The sequence below is a fragment of the Micromesistius poutassou genome, assembly GCF_964030765.1.
Source record: "Micromesistius poutassou genome assembly, chromosome: 5".
NCBI classification, from domain to species: Eukaryota; Metazoa; Chordata; class Actinopteri; order Gadiformes; family Gadidae; genus Micromesistius; species Micromesistius poutassou.
This window is the reverse complement of record NC_140275.1, coordinates 22,117,655-22,136,563: the sequence shown is the minus strand read 5'-3', so window position 1 is coordinate 22,136,563 and position 18,909 is coordinate 22,117,655. Positions and strand designations below refer to the sequence as shown.

Genomic DNA, 18,909 nt, shown 5'->3' with positions numbered 1-18,909 from the left:
TCTGCGCCACCTTTTTAAATAAATCGCCGTTTCTCGTTATCCCTTATCCGACGGCGGCGACAACAACAACAAGACTATCGTCTCCTTCTACTTCCGGCTCATGGCCCTGGGAAAAGATCTCGAGCATGCGCAGAACGAAATTCAACGCATAATCTAATTCGACTCCGTACATGCACGCTTAGCTCGACTATGAATCGCATTATCTAGGGGTCTTAATTCGACTATGAGTAACCCAATTCGATTCGAGTATAGCTCTACTAAGGTGACATTTTAGTAATCCAATCATAGTTGGACTAAGCCAATAAGTGTTTGATTACCGGCTTGTGTATATTTGTTTTGTCTCTTGATAGTCGCTTTCAAAATCTTTTGTCCACGATAATGAATTGTAGATTCTAATTTCACGACATATTTTCAGATCCAAACATGACAATGTCCATGTTATTTTTCAAAGTCCAAGTGGGGCTCAGGGGAGGACGTCACTCAGTTAGAGCAGGTTGACTTGTAACCCAAAGGTTGCTGGTTCGATCCTCGGCTCCTCCTAGCCGAGTGTCGAGGTGTCCCTGAGCAAGACACCTCACTCTAACTGCTTTCGACGAGCTGTGTGTCGCCTTGCATGGTTGACACCGCCGGCCGTCCGTGTGTGAATGTGTATGAAAGGTTGTAAGTCACTTTGGATAAAAGCGTTTGCTATAAGTAAATGACTCGTGAGATGCATGGTTGAGGTGCGTGAGGCGTTACCGGCTGGACCAGGACGTTGTTCTTCCCAAACAGCAGGGTGGCTCTGTTGTTCTGGTGCAGGGACTCCACATAGTCACGGGCGGACGGCGAGGGGGACGGCCGCTCGTCCATGCTGCTGCTGGAGTGCCTCTTCTGGAACTAGCAGGGGAGGAACAGTCCATATGATTATTATCTACTATACACGGAAAGAAAGTAGGATCGTGATCTTGCATGCGTGCAATATGAATGAAAGTAAGACAGCTCTCTGCAGACAGCTGTCTAAACTCACATCACAGAAGCCCCTCCGTAATGGGGAGCTTAGAGGAAGGCTTGCGACTGTGGATTGAGGCTAGACTTTATGGAGCTAAATGAGGAGGATGACTCAACCTCTGCTGGTTGTGCAACCTCACCTGTGCACATCTCCTTGTTCGAGAGGACCTCTCCTATTGGGCGTTCGGTATACGGTATAGCGGTGTTCAGGGCTCATTCTGCTAGAGAATGGATGCATACATTAAATAATCCTGTATTCTCCATGACATTTCCTCATCTCTTTTCTTGTTAGAGTTTAAGTGTTGTACTTTCCACGACACAAGGAGCAGCAACTGAATTATTATCCATGCAGTCATTATCCTAGAAGTCATTATCCTGGTGGCCATTATCATAGCTGACATTTTCCTAGCACTTAATATCCTAGCTGTTATCCCAACAGTCATTATTGTAGTGATCATTATCCTCCTAGTGATCATTATCCTCCTAGTGATCATTATCCTAGCGGCCTTTGTCCTAGGAGCAGCAACACAGTCATTATCCTAGCAGACATGATCCTAACAATCATTATTCAAGCAGACATTATCCTAGCAGACATTATCCTAGAACTCATTATCCTAGCAGTCATTATCCTAACAGACATGATCCTAACAGTCATTATCCTTACAGACATGATCCTAACAGTCATTATCCTAACAGTCATTATCCTAGTAGACATAATCCTAGAAGTCATTATCCTAACAGTCATTATCCAAGCAGACATTATCCTAGAAGTCATTATCCTAGAAGTCATTATCATAGCAGTCATTATCCTAGCAGACACTATCCTAACAGTCATTATCCTAGCATGCATTATCCTAGCAGTCACAGTCCTTATCCTATCAGTCATTATCCTAGTTGTTATCATTCTAGGAGCAGCAACAAAGTAATGCTGCTTTACGTTCATTACACACGTGTGACAAATACATAGACGACCAGGGGAGAGCGTGAAGAGAGCGAACGCCCTGCAGCAGTCTGAGGCAGAACAAGAGAGAAAGATCTTTTGAAAGAAAAGCAAATCTCACACGAGTTGAGTCTTCAGTGTGCGGATATGTGTGTGTGTGTGGATGTGTGGAACTCCGTCTGAGCAGCGCTTTATTCTGGTGTCTGTGTCCGAGGGTTAAGCTCAGTATAACCCCAGCGTTCTTACACGATGAGGACGGACCTGTGGACGAGCCGAGTACTTATTTAGTTTATTATTACAAGGCTCTTCTTAAGCCCAGTTCAGACCAAAGATTCGCGACGCAACTGCTTGCAACTCGCAACTCCTTGCGACTCCTTGCGACGAGACGGGCTGAGACGTTCTAAAAACGGGGCAGTTCACACTGCTGCACCGGGCGGCGACGGCAGGTGGTTTCCCTAGCAACTGAACGCTCTGGCACAGCTGAGAGCCGCATCAGCATCACTTCTATCCTGCTAAAAAGTAACCTAACTTAGGTTTGCGATTAGTTTTATTTTGGTTGAGAGTAGGCTAGAGTTGCTGTGTTTCGCCATTCTCCACTACTTCTGCATTGTAGTAATTCGCTGGAGCTTAGTTTGTTTAGATCCCGCTAGTTGGATACATTGCATTCTTTCGTAGTGGCGACTTCTCGACTGCAAGGGAAGCTCGGCTTCACCTAAAATTTCGAAAATTAAATGGTCGGATATATACTGTTGTGTTAACATTTCATTGATTAAAAATGCGTTAGAACACGTCCATCTCGAAGACGAGTTTGTTCAGAATCTTATCGCAGGTCGACTGACTCGATTTCCTTCTCATACACTTACGTGTTTAATTTGCGTGTGTTTAGACAGATGGGCGCGCACACACACGCGCACCAAGCATCACCCGCATTCATTCATTCTTTTAAACACTCACTCGCAGTAAAACTGTTTTCTCTCGATCAAATACTCATCAATCCTAAAAGTAATGGGCTTGTACACGATGTCTTTGTCAAGAACATGTGTTTGCTGTACGGTGTTTGCAGATGCATTGATTTAAAAGTAGGCCTACAACTTACCTCTGTATCAGCTGTTCTTTCCCAAATCATTTAACCAATCATTTACCCTAAAACTAGATTTTGTTTTGGAAGCCTGGAATATGCTTTGCTCGAATGTATTATTGTTATTATTATTATTTTAACGCATGGCATAACCTACTATACTTCATTCATGTTCATTCATGCAGCCCTATGGCGCACATGGCTAATTTGCATACGCGCACAGGACTGTCGGAATGGGCGCATGTCGGACTGGCAGCATGTAACCATAACAACGGCTAACGTGTAACGGTAACGGTGGTCCCGTTAAAATAATGTCAATGAATCAGCTCAAGCCTAACATTATCTACAATCGTTGTTCTGGAACCAAAGATAATACCGTTAGCGTCTCCAACTTGTAGGCCTATTTAATAAGCCTAAATTGTTCTGTGCTGTGTCCTGATTGGCTGAAGAGAAATAGCCACATCGTTGCGTTCTAAAACTGGACCTGGCGATTTGACATGTTCAATCTTTGGCGACTCCTTGCGACGCCTTGCGACGCCTTGCGACGACCAGTTCACACTGCTGCAACTTTTCCCCTGCGACGTTCTAAAACCGTCTCGTTGCAAGTCGTTGCGTCGCAAATCTTTGGTCTGAACTGGGCTTTAATGTCGTAGAATGCTCCGTTCACTTGAATGGGCCTTCCCAACATTCGGCGGTCACTTATTTTTGCATAATCGACGGTTGCTAAGCATAATTGACTGCTGTCAAGGAAAGTGGATCTTTTGCCTCTGATTCATGTCTTTTTTGAGCACTCCACAAGTAGTCCAGTAACTTATCAACCCCAGCTTATTCGGTTGCTAAGCAATGTCAGCTGATCTGAAGCTTACTGGAAAAAGTCAGACCCCTGCGCTTATTTTCCCGATAATGACCGACGTTCTATACATTTTCCCTTACTTAGATGTCTGTTGGAGATTTGTGAAACTTGTGTTTTTTTTTTTATATATATATTTGATATTGATATTGTCCTTATTTATTTACATGCTGCAGTTCTGGAGATTTCTGAAACAGAGTGATGTTTACTTTTTATTTTCATACACATAAGTTTATTTGCTGCACTTTATTTTTCCTCTTTTGTGACAGTTATGCTCAGCGTCACTTCCAAATAAAAGGAGAAACTGCCTTTCATTTGTATTCAGTTGATATGCATGGCATGTGGTTATTTTGGGGAGACATTATTTTCATAGACAGAAAATGTACTATGTAGTGATATATATCGTTACCGAGATATGAAATGATCCATATCATGATAGATGATTTTTCTTTTACCATCATAGAGGAAACAACATATTAATTCGAGGCTTATATATAGACTCTTACACTATTACATAATGTAATTATATCATATTAAATATTAATATAAACAGCGAGGGTATTTTTAACGATCGTTCTAATTGCGAGTATCTTCATAGAGCGATTAAAGCGATCCAGTTAAAGGACGCCATGAGCTGAGCAGTTTGCTCCGCGTAATGCTGCCTCTCAAATGGATTAACATTAGACATACATTCCACTCATTCAGTGTAATTGAAAAGTGTACCGAGGCGACGCCTACACCATCACTCATGACAGCGCCCATTACAAAACGCCATTAGGCGGACAAATGCACCGTACTCACACGCATACATTCATCCAAACTCCACTCTCCCATCCATCTCCATCAAAGACCTACACTGCCGTCCCCCATCGAGTGGGTGAAGGAGTGGTTCATAATGAAGCAATATTCAGGTCCTCCCTACAATCAACCGTCTGCAGCATTGAAAATGGCTCTCCTGAAGCAACAGGGGTCTCCCCAGCGACACACTCATGCTTGACCCCCTTTGAGCGGGCTTTTGCAGTCGTTGGCCCCAAACTGTGGAACGACCCCCTCTTCATGTCAGGCTAGCCCCTTCAGTGCCCATCTTCAAATCCCTCCTAAAAACTCACTGATATTCTCTTGCATTTAACTCCATAGAAGTTTAATATTGTCTAGTGTGTCCTCTTTTGTGCCTTTAATTGTTTTAATTGTATTTGTTTGATTTATAACTCAGATGGTTGAATTGTACAGCACTTGGGTCAACTGTAGCAACAATTGTAGCCATCCCAATAGGAGGCGGTGTGATGGGGCGGGCGTAGGGGCCACTCACACACAGAGCGGGCCTCTTGCTGGGGGAGTCCTGTCGGCAGTGGCCCCCGTGGATGCGGTGTCTCTGCACCAGCTCGTCCGCCGACGGGTCCGTCCAGAAGTGGTCGGCCGTCTTCATCTTGGTGTACTCCAGCGCGCACGGCCCCACTGACACAGCACAGGAGGAGACAGTCACCACAGGGGCCCACCCTGGTGGTGTGGCTGGGGCCCCGAGGAGCAGGCAGGGCTCGGACCGAGCACTCAGAGTGTAAGGACGGGACTTATCTCTGGGTCAACAATAACAACCATTTAAAAAAAGGTCTTCATGAGGTCTACCATCAAACCCATGTTTGATCAGTGTGATGAGTATTTGATGTAAATAATTACCCAGCAGAGAAGCGAGGATGGGCCCGTCCACTGGGTCCATGAGAACAGCCTCTTTCTCGTAGAATTTACTGGAACAAACCGGAGAAACGTGTCACCCTGGCAGCAGTGCACATCCCTGCCCTCCTGCGTCCTCCTCCTCCCTGCCGGGGCGTCTCCGTCTTACCTACTGTTCTCCACGAGGTACACCACGATCTTGTCCAGGACCTTCTCAAACAGGGCGGTGCGGATCCACAGGTTTTTGGAGGAGTGGGGGGTGAGGCTGGGCAGCCGAGTCAACCGCCTCAAGCCGTCCTGGCTCTGCAGGCTCTGGGTCCTCCTGGGGAGCAGAGAGGACGGGGACACGGGACAACGAGACAGTGTGAGACAGTGTAAAACTAGTTATTTCTATCTGAAAATGTCCTTTATATGCATACGTATGTATATATATATACATGTAAATGTTTGTCCCTGTCTCACAGCAGTGCTTGATAACACAAAATAAACAATGAAAACAGGCCTGTTTACAGTGAGTGCTCCAGAGATAAGGCTGTGCTGAACAATAGGTAGTAATGTATTCCCGGCCCCTTTGGCTAAACAGGGGATCTTTTCAAGTGTGGCTGTGGTCGTGTTTCACGCTGCATGAGTGCACGCGGACGCAGGTCATCTGAAAGCACCTTTCAGGCGAGGGGCGAGGGGCGAGGGAACACCCGCTTTGATTTTAAGAAGCGGGCCTTTGAAAGGAGCTTTGATCTGCTAGCAGCGATGCAGTTGTACGAGGCGGGATGTGAGTGCGGGGATGTTCTCACACTCTCTCTCTCTCTCTGTCTCTCTCTCTCTCTCGTTCTCTTGTCTCTTACTTGGTCTCCACCAGCTGCTCCAGCTCCTGGGTCTTCCTGCAGAGGTCGTGGGCCGGGGCGAAGCTCTTGCCCACCTTGGTGAAGAGCGCCGCCACCTTGTTGCTGCGCAGGAAGCCGGCGGCGCGGCGCTTCAGCCCGTGCAGGACGCACGCCTCCACCGCCGCTGGGGACGCCCGGGGCGCAGAGAGACACACGTGAACGCTGGCCCACGGCAGCGCGGCGTGCGGTGAGGGGTGGGGATCGTTTAACAGCGAGAGGAACGGCGCCGCGGGCAGGAGGCAACGCCAACGCAACAGAGGAGAACTCAGGTGGCTCGGTGCTCGGAATATGGACAGAAATAACTACTGTGGCAACCCGCCTCGGGGAGTGAACCCGCCTTGGTCCAAACAGCACGCAGTTCGGTCGGGTGTTCAGCCACCACGGCTCGTTTAATTAAACAATAAGACTCTTTTATAAAAAGAACTAAAAGATGATTGCGTGGCGCAGCCCCAACGGCTGGACTCTCCATCCACCTCAGCCACCAGAGAGCCACGAATGAACGTGGAAGCCTCTGCCTTTTAAGCAGGATTCCTCAGGTGCTCTGCATTACGTTGATTGGGACCGGGCCGGGTTGCCACACAACTCAACATCAACTCAAGTGATCTCTAAGAATTCAGAAAGACCATCGGCAGTTTCTCACAATGTATGACAAGGCGGTGATAATGTACACAGGCCAACTCTACTGAATAAGGTATTCCCTTTACCGTAACATTCCACCCCTTAGCATAATTGATTCAATCATCTGTATAACTTACTGCATAATATGCAAGGCACGTGCGTGTGCGTGTGCGTGTGTGTGTGTGTGTGTGTGTTTGTGTCCACACATACACACACACACACACACACACACTGTGTACACAAACACACACACACACACCTGTACTTTATAGAAAAAAGCAGACATCCATCTTGTGTCTAAAGCGTACGTGGCAGAGCCTTGAGTCGTGTTGACATTTGAATTCTCTCTCGGTGCTAATCCTGTGGCTCCGTTCACGTGGGGTTAGGGGGAGGCCGGGGTTGTCATGGAAACCCCTGTTGATGGAACACTCGAGCCCAGGGCGAGAGGAAGAGGAAGGAGGGGCTGTAATTCAGCATCATCAACATCTCTCTCTCTCTCTCTATCTCCCTCTCCCTGTCTGCCTTCCCACTCTCTCAAAAACAAAGCTATATTCCTCTCTCTCTCTCTCTCTCTCTCTCTCTCTCATAAGCCATCTGTGTCAGGTCTCTCCCCCTCCCTCCCTTTCTCTTTCTGCTGTTCCTCTCAGGTCACTAAGATAATGATCCTCTCGACTAATTGACAATGCATCCTTCAATCAGCATTCAGGCTCAACATCCATGGACGATATTATCCACGACAAGACACCGTAGTACTGGGCTGCTCCCCCTCCTCTCCGCCAGCTTCCTGCAGGCTGATCCCTTATCTCACATGTCACTCTGCTGTGTTTCGGCTTGGCCATAAATGAACTAGCGGCTAAATGTCACAACAAAGGGCGTAATAAAGGGTCCGACCCCTAGGTTTCCTCTCTGTAGGTGTTAACTACATCAGGGGGAGAGGGAGAGGGAGAGATCATTTGATGGACACTGTGAAAATCATTTAGAAGTACTGCCAAGTGAGTATCCGTGACACACTCCAGGCAAAAAAACAAACTCCTTAGTCATAGTTGAGCATGTCATGTTGAGTTGATCTTACGTGTGAAACCCATTCATTCACATGCCGTTGGCCATAGCGATGTGCAATAACAATGAAATAAAACCATAAATCAGGGCTTTTCAATCTAAAACTAAATATACCAAAATAAAGGTAGTATAAGGTATTAGGAAGTCGAGTCTTTGTTATTTGAGAAAGGGTTTAGTCCGCCTGTCTTGAATGTAAAACCTGGGAACCTCTGAGGAAAAGGTGCCCCCTGTCCAAAATCATAAGACCCTTAAATGTAGTCTAGCTTCACTCAAACACCTCTAAATCATTCACAAAACGAATTATCAATATTTGATTAAAAGACGTCTTTCCATCCTGGTCTTTCCGACCCCCATCAGCCTCAACATGTCCGGGCAGTCATGATGCTGTGTGGACCCTGATGACTCTGCAGTCGAGCTCCTTGACCCAAGCACTCGGCTCCCCACTCCAACCCTCCACAGAGTGCCCTAATAACATGCATGGACAGGCCAGGGAGGGAGCCTGGTGCGGCAACAAGAGCCAAACAAACTGGGGAGCTTCGGCTCGCTCCAACCCCCCAGAGAGAGAGAGAGAGAGAGAGGCTGGGGAGGGGAGGAGGGTCTGTCTGCCTGTACGGCTGCTGCTGCACGTCTTGCTTTGTGGTTCAAATGATTCAAGAAACCAACAGGACTGGCCTTCATCGCGGAGGTGTAGTGGTAGGGGGCGGAAGCAGATGTAGCTCGTTAAGCTAACGATGGAGACATGCTTGGTGCTAATTAGTGTCATGAGCTGCACCTGTGTCGTCCCCCTGCTGGGATAAAGGCCTATAGAATACAACACAATAAAACTAGGACTTATGGTTACGGTCAAACTGGGGCCTCAGATGTCTTTTAAGTAGGGCTGCCAAACTATTAAAATGTGTAATCGAGATTAATTGCATACTAGTATTGGGGAGTTAACACACGATTATTCACTTTTTTTTAAATTATATTTTAAATCCACTCCAATTGTTTCATAATTAGGACATGGTCAGTGGGAGACATACATGGAGGTGTAGGGACGCCCTGGGTCCACACTCCCCCCCCCCCTCAGCCCTGTCTCCTTACGTATCACCATGGGGGGGGGGGGGTGTAGAGCTGGAGGTGAGGAGAGGCTGTTAGACGCTGTGAGGAGGGCGAGCGGTCGGCCCCACAGCGCCCAGGGGTTCCACTGTGACTCAGCCCAGAGAAGGACTCACTGTGCTGCTGACACTGGGCTCTGTGCTACAGGCTCCCCGACCGCCGCCGGGCGTGAGGAGCCGTCTGCACAGAGTAGCACTGACACGCATCTCAGCTCCCCCAGCAGTGAGCGCTGAGCAGTCTGCTGCTCGCCCGCCTGCAGACAGCAGGCAGAGCCCAAGGGAATAGGCCTTCACACACACACACACACACGCACACACACACGCACACACACGCGCACACACACACACACACGCACGCGCGCGTCGTGCTGCCATTATTTGTAGGAATCACGGTTAGATATATTATTATCTGGATAAAAAGATACAGTGCCCTGTGATCACTGTGAGACAAGATGTGTAAGCTATAATGTAGAAATGATTACTTTGAGCACTCTGTTGCTCTTCGGAGTACAAAAGGTGATGTTCCTCACACAGCGACCATTAGCACCAGCTGTCTGGATAATAGCTCTGAGTAGGTGTGAACGTGTTTTACTGCAACACAGGACTATCCGGACTAGCAGGCAGTTTTTTGATGTTCACCACAAGAAAAACCTGTTTTATCATCCATGCATCTCACAGTGCTCCATGAAGAAGTTTATTTATGTATTATTCATACATGACTAGGATACCTTATTTGATTCATTTGTGCATTTCAAACACTAATGTTACCAATCATTTTATCTAAAACCAAGAGATTTATCACTGAAGCTTCATCCAGATATTAAAGTGTTTTCTAACATAAATTCCAGATAATAATCTTATGATGGTTTATTAATTTATATTGTACAATTCACCCTGTGCGAGTGGCATGACCTTTCTTGGCACGATGGAGGTCCTCCTTGTTAATGATGTACTAGAAAATATTATTTCTAAATATATTATTAACAAAAGAAAGAATAAAAAAAATGAGTTGGACATCAAAGAACATTTTGAGGGTTGCTCAAGGGATAAGAACTCCCAATTCACAGGAGGCAGTAAAATGGTTATGAGAAACCTTGTGTATATTATTACTCATAGCTCAGAGAGGAGCCCCCCCCCCCACACACACACACACACACACACACACACACACACACACACACACACACACACACACACACACACACACACACACACACACACACACACACACACACACACACACACACACACACACACCTAACAGGGCTCCTGTGCTGTGCATGACAATTCTGGCAGTGGCAGTGTGTTCCAATTTGTTCCATGCAGAGAAAGCATTTGTTGAGAGCCCCCTTCTCACAGAAATGTGATTATTGTGAGGCTATTAAAACAGTTGGACAAGGATTATGTGCCCACCCATATAAGCCCTTCGAGGGAGTCTGCGGAACGCTATTATTTCCGCCAACATATTCCATTCCTTCATTCTAGAAGGTTCAAAGACTGGGATTAGCTCTTGTTGAAAGCTGTCACTACATTTAGCATGATTATAAATCATGAAGCCATCATGTAGCCTATGACACTGCATTTACGCATTACATTTCTATGGTTACTCCCACATTTCTCCCACCCACGCGTGTCACACGTGCACAAGTGACGCTCACTCACTCACTCACACACACACACACACACACACACACACACACACACACACACACACACACACACACACACACACACACACACACACACACACACACACACACACACACACACACACACACACACACACACACACAGAGTGTGTCATCCATGCAAGACAGGAGCAGGGAGCTGCCAGGAAGCTGGGGGTCTTGATTAAGAACACCTCTGCCCCTTTTTGCCGGGGGGAGCCCAGCACTGGCAACCCTCCAAAGGACCAGCAGGAGAAATGCATAATCACATCGCATCACTATCCACTGTTCACTGAGGCACAATACTAATCTTTTTTCTCGCGGTTTTCTTCCAGTTATGAGGACATAGATCATAAACCATTGGCAGAAGGTGAAATGAGCCGTAGTGCTAGGTTCATCTCCAGGGACAATATTTCACTTTGAGTACAATCGTCTGTGAATAAGCAAAAAGAAAGCGCATTCATGATAGCGACTTACCACAGAACGAAACAATGTGGCTGCTGTCTTCATGGACAAATTTCCGCGTGACAGCTTCCTCCATAATCTGCTTCACCTGTAAACGACAAGGGACATTGAGGATGACTCAGCCCATCATGTACCACCGTTTGCATCCATTTACCTGGATACTGGCCACTCATGGGTCAGTTGTGTGGCTTCAGCACTTATTTTTCAGCAATTCATAAAATGCAATACAAGGAGGAGCTATTAAGGGCAGAGTATGCGCTTTTATTTTGTCAAACCACCTAAACTACTATCCAAATTGAACAGTTGCAGGCTTTCCCCTCATATGTTCTTTGCTCTATGTTGATGAGCGCGTGCACAGTGCTGATGTACATGTGCAAGTGCTGTTGTGGAGAGAGGTTTTGGTCTGATAACTGATTCCGGTAGGGCTGTGGTGCGTTTAGAAAGAAAGGGTCTCATACAATGGTCTCACAGTATAACAGAGCTCGAAACAGCATGAGAGTGCACCATGTGGGCTAACCATTCTTTTGGGCATTAATACTGAATCAATATACGCAGTAATATATTTAGTTAGTTAGTTAGTTGAAGCTGTCCCATCATCTGGGTGTTAGAACACTGTTGTGTCTGTTCTACATAATCAAATATGAGGCTACTTTTTATTATGAGTTTTTTTATTCTTCTTGCAGAACATGATTTTGCCGTCTGTATTTTTCCACAATATTTCTCCAAGGACCATAATGACAATGCAACAATTAAGGGGAGTGCATTCCAGCGGCAGGGCCACGGTTGAATACATAGGGGCCCGTGATCCGATATCTCCTAGGTATTGCAGTGCTGAATGATAAGTCATTCATATTATAAAGAAAACATTGGGAACTTTGGATATTTTTTGCCTGTGACTCCATACTACTAAACAATTAACCGATTAAACCAAAGGCAATCGATGGGGGTGAATCGGCTGATGGTTAATTGCAAACAAATGCATATCTTAATTACAGGGACAGAAAGGGAATACCAGCAGGGAACAGGGTCGGTGTTAAGTAGGGCACATACACCTTTGGAGACTGAAGTCGTGAGTAAGAAGCGAGTGTGAGGTAAGATGATTCATCAGCTCTCAACCTGGAGGTCTCCACTGGGAGATAGGAGTCAGGCACAGGGTAGAGGAGAAGGGGGGTGGCAAGGGAATCAGGGAGTGTGTGGGAGGTTCCAGGTGAGAGAATTGGTGGAGAGAGGGTGGGTTTGAGACTTCCTTCTCCAGAGATAAACTCTCTCTCTCTCTCTCTCTCTCTCTCTCTCTCTCTCTCTCTCTCTCTCTCTCTCTCCCTCTCTCCCTCTCTCCCTCTCTCCCTCTCTCTCTCTCTCCCTCTCTCCCTCTCTCTCTCTCTCTCTCTCTCTCTCTCTCTCTCTCTCTCTCTCTCCCTCTCTCGCTCTCTCGCCCTCTCGCCCTCTCTCTCTCAGAGGGAGCAATTGATTCGGTTTCAAGACAAGCTTGTGACATCAAAGAAAAAGAAAAAAAGGAACAGAAAAAAAACAAGCGCAACATCGTCAGAGCTGTGGAAGGGTTGGAGAAGGAAAGGATTGTTAGAAGCACTTGGCTTCACCAGCAGTGGATACCTCTCTTCTTTTTCATCTCCTGGTTAGAGCCAAGCAAGAGGATCAATACTAGAGTGGCTATGGATACATCTGTGCCTGTGTGTGTGTGTGTGTGTGTGTGTGTGTGTATGTGTGTGTGTGTGTGTGTGTGTGTCCATGTGTTTGTGCGAGGACGTGTTCTTGGTTGTGAATCACAGTGTACGTGTGCATGTGTGTATGCTAGTGTGTGTGTGTGTGTGTGTGTGTGTGTGTGTGTGTGTGTGTGTGTGTGTGTGTGTGTGTGTGTGTGTGTTTGCATGAGCGTAAGCTACTCTGCAATCTACATTGTGGATATCCACCTCCGGACACAAGCACACAACTAACTGTAATTTCCTGCTGTAATGAGTCTGTCCACAGTGGTGATATTACTCTTCTGAGGGAGGTTGTTGGGTCGCCTGAATACACCAAAACACAGAAAATACACACATGATGTACTCTCTTTCTCTGTATAGAAAGATCCCCTTAAAGCAGGGCTCAGGACCCTTGGGAGCTCTTGCAGCGATGGCATATGGCTGTCTAACAAGGCTGAAAATATATTAAATGGATTATCGACATTAAATATAATTGTACACAAAATATTCAACTTGTGTTTTTCTTGGATACAAAGCTACATGTTATTGGACAAAGTCCTACACTGGGGTAATTAAGATACAATTTATTTTACAATCTATTTATCATAATACCGTATTCTACAATCGCCACTTATCAATGAAATGCCAGAAAAGGGAAAAGGAAAATGTATAATTCTTTCGGGCATTAATGCCTTCCCATTCATCCTTAAAAAGGTTGAATGATAATCCTGTTAACTGTTGGCTCTTCCAAGAACAATTGAAAGAAATTCATTTTTCTATGGTTTTGCCAACTAAAAAGGTTCCCGACTCCGTCCCTAAAGTCTCAAAGGAATATGTGATTCTTAATGCGTTTCCTGTCCACTAATCTCCTCATTATCTAGTGGCACAAGAACCAAGCAAGTCGCTCAGCGAGACGAACACGCGGTTATTGCGCTGCTCTCATTTTCCCTGTCAGAGTGGATTCAGTGAAACAATCTCTCCGGGCAAATGTGTTTATTTGTTATTTAAATGGACCAGACCCCCGCGGTGCCTGAGTCATGTTCACGTCTGGCCGTACTCCCTCTCGCAGAGTGCTGCTTTCTCCTCTCTCCATGAACAAACCGCCCCGCGCTCCCCCTGGAGATAAAGGATCACTCCTGGCTTTGGCTTTATCCAGCGCCCAAGTGCCCACCAGGCAACAGCGTGAATAATAATAATAATACTTATGATAACAAGTTCACAAAACACACACTTCAAATATAAATTCCACTCCGAGAGAGATGGACAGACTGAAAGACCACACACGCATGCACAGACACACACAGACAGTTTTTTTTGTTTGTTTTTTCCAGTGAAATGGCGTGTGTATTCATCTGAAAAGGTTGGAGATGGAACCAGTGAGCTCTGACTGAGTTACCAATGATGACTCACTATATCTGCTTGTCCTATCAGCTCGGAAGGTGATGAGCGTTTTACCCAGAGCGGTTACGTACAGCGGGAGCCCACACGACGTGTGTGAGAGAGAGAGAGAGAGAGAGAGAGAGAGAGGTAGAGCAGAGGCCTGTCAGCTGCTTCATCAACACAATGGACACAATGCCAGCCCAATTTCCTGCTGCTCATCATCACACTCATAAAGACACACACACACACACACACACACGCATGCACGCACGCACGCATGCACGCACATATGCACACACTTATATACACAGCCCTTATAGAATCACCAAACACACATAACCCTGAGACATGCACGCCCCTAGACAAACACACACACACACACACACACACACACACACACACACACACACACACACACACACACACACACACACACACACAAACGCATGCATCCACACCCACAGAACCAGCGGCCCATGGAGCGATGCAGAGCCGAGACACTGGGGCTGACACAGCCACGGAGGAGGCCCTTGTGCTGCTGTGTTTCCCCCCGCAGTCTATACTAAAGATCCAGTAAATCAACATACAAGTTAAGTCTCATCACCAGCCCACGTTTCCATAGCGACTGCACGGGGGGTCACATGTTTGTATCTCTTCCACGTAAGGAGGTACGTCAACGACATTCATTCATCACCAGAATATAACCAGAGGACTTGTTTACACAATGGGAACAGCTGGCTGAACGGTAGCACAAAGGTACAAGGAAACGTAGCCTTATACCTAAGGGACGGACCACCATGAGCGGTATAAAGTACACTATCTGTGTGAGATTCTAGAGAGACAGATTTACAATAGATCGGAAAATACTAAATAGATAATAGATATAGGTGGATAACTGTATCCATGTATTGTATACGTACAAAGTTTGTGCTGGTAGGTATATACATTATATTTTATATATAATGTATATATGGTAAAGTTAATCAGTACATCCCCTGATACGAAGTGGCGCTCATCTCTCTGACAAGGTGTTGAAAGGGTTCTATAGAGCAGCTGTTCTCTTCACAGTGACAACACAGCCTGTCCTGAGCTCCACCTAAACCCTGCCTGTCGCCGGAGATGCTGATAGAAGATCTTCATAATGTTCCATATTCCAATTAGAGAGGACAGAAGGAGAGGGAGACTGAAAGAGAGAGAGGTGGAGAGAGGACGAGAGGGGGAGACAAACAGGGGCCGAGAGTGAAAGAGACAGAGACAGAGTGAGAAAGAGAAGGAGAGGGAGGGACAGAGATAGAGTGAGAAAGAGAAGGAGAGGGAGGGACAGAGAGAGAGAGAGAGAGAGAGAGAGAGAGAGAGAGAGAGAGAGAGAGAAAGACAACAGACAGACAGAAAGAGAGGGAGAGACAGTGAGCGGGAATAGGACAGAAGGAGAGAGGGTGAGAGACAAAGAGAGAGACACACAGACAGAGGGGGAGAGACAGATGGAGGGGGAGACGCAGATACACACACACACACACACACACACACACACAGTGGTACAGAGATATATATAGAGAAACGCACATACAGACAGAGAGTCCTGAGAGATTCTAATATCATTCATCGACCCATATGGCTGCCACATTAATCATCTCAGCTGATTAATGCGAGCGGACCACAGGGGTATATTATAAAACAGAGCGATATATTATAAAATATCACAATATTATTATCCAGAAAATCATGGGGAGTTTTACATAATATAGCTAAATATCACACTATGCTCATGAACTCTAAATACCTGACTCTAACTTCGGGTCATTACATTAAAGTACATGTACATTAAAGTACATGGAAATGTAAAGTATGGCATCATCCCAGAATCAGTTTATCTTTCACGAGCAAAAGGCTCAGAATGGTGAAACCGGAGCTGCGTCCAACAGTCATAAAAACATATTAGTAACAACGCGCTCCAAGGACCACTTCACATCAAGAAGACTAATGGACGTGATAGAGAGTTCAAAACACTAATCACAGCAATTCAGAAAAAAAAGAGAATAAGCCATTCATCATCTAGCACCAAGCTAGAACCAAGCTAGCACCAAAATAGCAACAGGCTAACACTTAGCTAGCACCATGCTAACACAAATCTAACACCCAAGCTGGTGGGGCCAAGGACACAACACCACAACCAGCAGCGCCAGCACCAAGCTAGTAGGACCATGGACTCAAAACAACAAGCTACTGCAACCATGGACACAACACCACAACCAGCAGCGCCAGCACCAAGCTAGTAGGACCATGGACTCAAAACAACAAGCTACTGCAACCATGGACACAACACCACAACCAGCAGCGCCAGCACCAGAGTAGTTGGACCATCACAACTTGCATCAAGCTAATAAGACAACAAACACTAAAAAAAAAAACTGACACCCAGAGGTGTATCAACAGGGATTTCATCCATAGAGGATTCATGAGATCCATTACACACCAACAAACTGCTCACTGCACCACTGCACCGGTGGCAGCGCAGCGATGTTTAATGCTAAACATGACACGGTTTAATTTACTGAGGAGGATTAGTTAAAGAGAGAGAGGGTGAGAGACAAAGAGAGAGAGAAACACAGACAGACAGAGAGAGAGAGGTAGAGACAGAGAGTGTGAGAGAGGAAGAGACAGAGAGAAACACTCAGCTTCACGAAGCCAGGGTGCAGCAATACTATGTTTTTGAAAAAGCCTTCCTATCTGTGTGTGCCTTGGAGGCCTTTCATTGGGAGAATAATGGACTTCTAGGTCTTAGTTGTGGTCTTATTTTCTGGCATTGAGAGGGACACAGCCAGCTGGTCAAAAAGCTGTGGGCTAAACAACACCATGTGGAGCCAAGCACACAAAATGACGAGGAACTAAAACAATTATGACTGATTCTATTTACCCAAGAAAGATTAATTATTCATTTCAACAAAGTAAATGTCCATACACATCAACACATCAACAACCAACCAAATGATATATAGCACAGGGACAACAATGACACATACATTGTAATTCTTACTTTTTAAATTATAATTTACATGGAACCTGTTTATTTGAGAGGCCTATTGGTCCATTAATCTGGATAAACCCTGATGGTAGGCCTTCAAGTGCATCAAGACCCTTTCATACAAAACGGGTCTTTGGTTGAAGGGCTATTACAATGAATTAAAAACGGACCAAACCACCGCAGAATACAAGATGGGTTTGTGCTCGGCAGGCTGGGTACATTTCAGCCTTCGGCCTTAGCAACGCCGTTTTAATCACGGTGTCTGGTCGGGACCGATAAGACAACAGCAGGCAGTGACAATCTGCTCCGATCTGCAGTCACTGACAGATTGATCCAGATGTGATTGTTAAACTTGTCTGTGCGATGACAACCACACAAATCTCTTGGCATGGAGAACCCTTTAGGACACAGCGAATGGCTGCCCGGTCTGAAGGGACTAAACGTGAAGACAGGTGGCCCTCCGTGTCATTTCAAGCAAGAAGATTCCGTTTTTCATTAGGAACAAATAGGATTATCAAAGGAGTCTGCTGGGATATTCCTGGACAGATCTGTGAGCTTGTATCACATAGATCTACGTGACATTTCTAGGGTTTGGGTTAATAAAGGGAGATAAACATGTTGAATGTGTGGATGTGTAATGTCATCTTTTTGATGTGTTGTAAACGCTTAACAACACATGATAGGAAAACTAACATGAAAAGTTGTCATATATTGTATTATATTGTCTTTAATTCAACTGAATCAAACCTAGCCAACACCAGGACCAATTGTGAGAGTCACACAATCCCTGAGTATTAAACAGATGTCAAAGATAAAGCGATGGTCCCAGCGCCGTCGAGCCTCGATTAAAGGAAACACCTAAAAAGTAGGCAATTTTGTTCGGAAAAACTAAATTGTTGAAATAATTCTAATGTAAAAAAAAGTACAAGTATTAAACACAATACGGCAGGACTTTAGGGGTTTGTGCCAAACATCGACCACGCCGTACAGTTTGTTCTCCCAGCAGATGTGTGTTATTCCCAGTGACAGGTGGAAGGGGCTGTGGTCCACATTACATTAGTTTAGCCTGCGCGAAAAAACACCCAACTACAACACACTCTGGATCTGTTGAGTGTGTGTAATAAAGGGTCGTAGTTGACAAATATAAAATCTTTAAAAGCAGTGGATAAGGTATATCAACTTATGGTAATGAGCACGTGAACAGCCTATACTGGGGGAACTGGGAATGCCGCCGTAAGGAAGCGTTGACACGCACTGGGAACTCTGGGAATGGGTGCGGGTGTCCGTGGCACAGGCTTGATTTTCGAAGTAATAATTTCCACTAATTTAGTAAGACGAAAACACCCACCTCCTTCTTGACGGTGCGCACCAGTCTCTGACGTGTTTCGCATTCTACAATACAACAGAGAAACGTGACAGGGGAAACCTGTTAACAACATCTTTTAAAAGTGTGAAAGGATGTCTGGTGTGTATTTTGTGCTTTCCCTCACCTGCCAT

At 45.7% G+C, this 18,909-nt stretch overlaps 1 protein-coding gene across 1 annotated transcript in view; it reads right to left on the bottom strand.

Annotated features, from left to right (window-relative positions):
- The window catches only part of sgsm1a (small G protein signaling modulator 1a), a gene marked incomplete at both ends in the record, with an annotated part of 38,239 nt that extends 19,330 nt beyond the window's left edge, over positions 1–18,909 (bottom strand). The window contains 8 exons of the mRNA XM_084468236.1: positions 739–876; positions 5,168–5,310; positions 5,530–5,597; positions 5,693–5,845; positions 6,366–6,528; positions 11,323–11,398; positions 18,761–18,804; positions 18,903–18,909. Of these exons, the coding sequence (XP_084324362.1) occupies positions 739–876; positions 5,168–5,310; positions 5,530–5,597; positions 5,693–5,845; positions 6,366–6,528; positions 11,323–11,398; positions 18,761–18,804; positions 18,903–18,909 (792 nt within the window). The remainder of the gene's footprint in view (positions 1–738; positions 877–5,167; positions 5,311–5,529; positions 5,598–5,692; positions 5,846–6,365; positions 6,529–11,322; positions 11,399–18,760; positions 18,805–18,902) is intronic.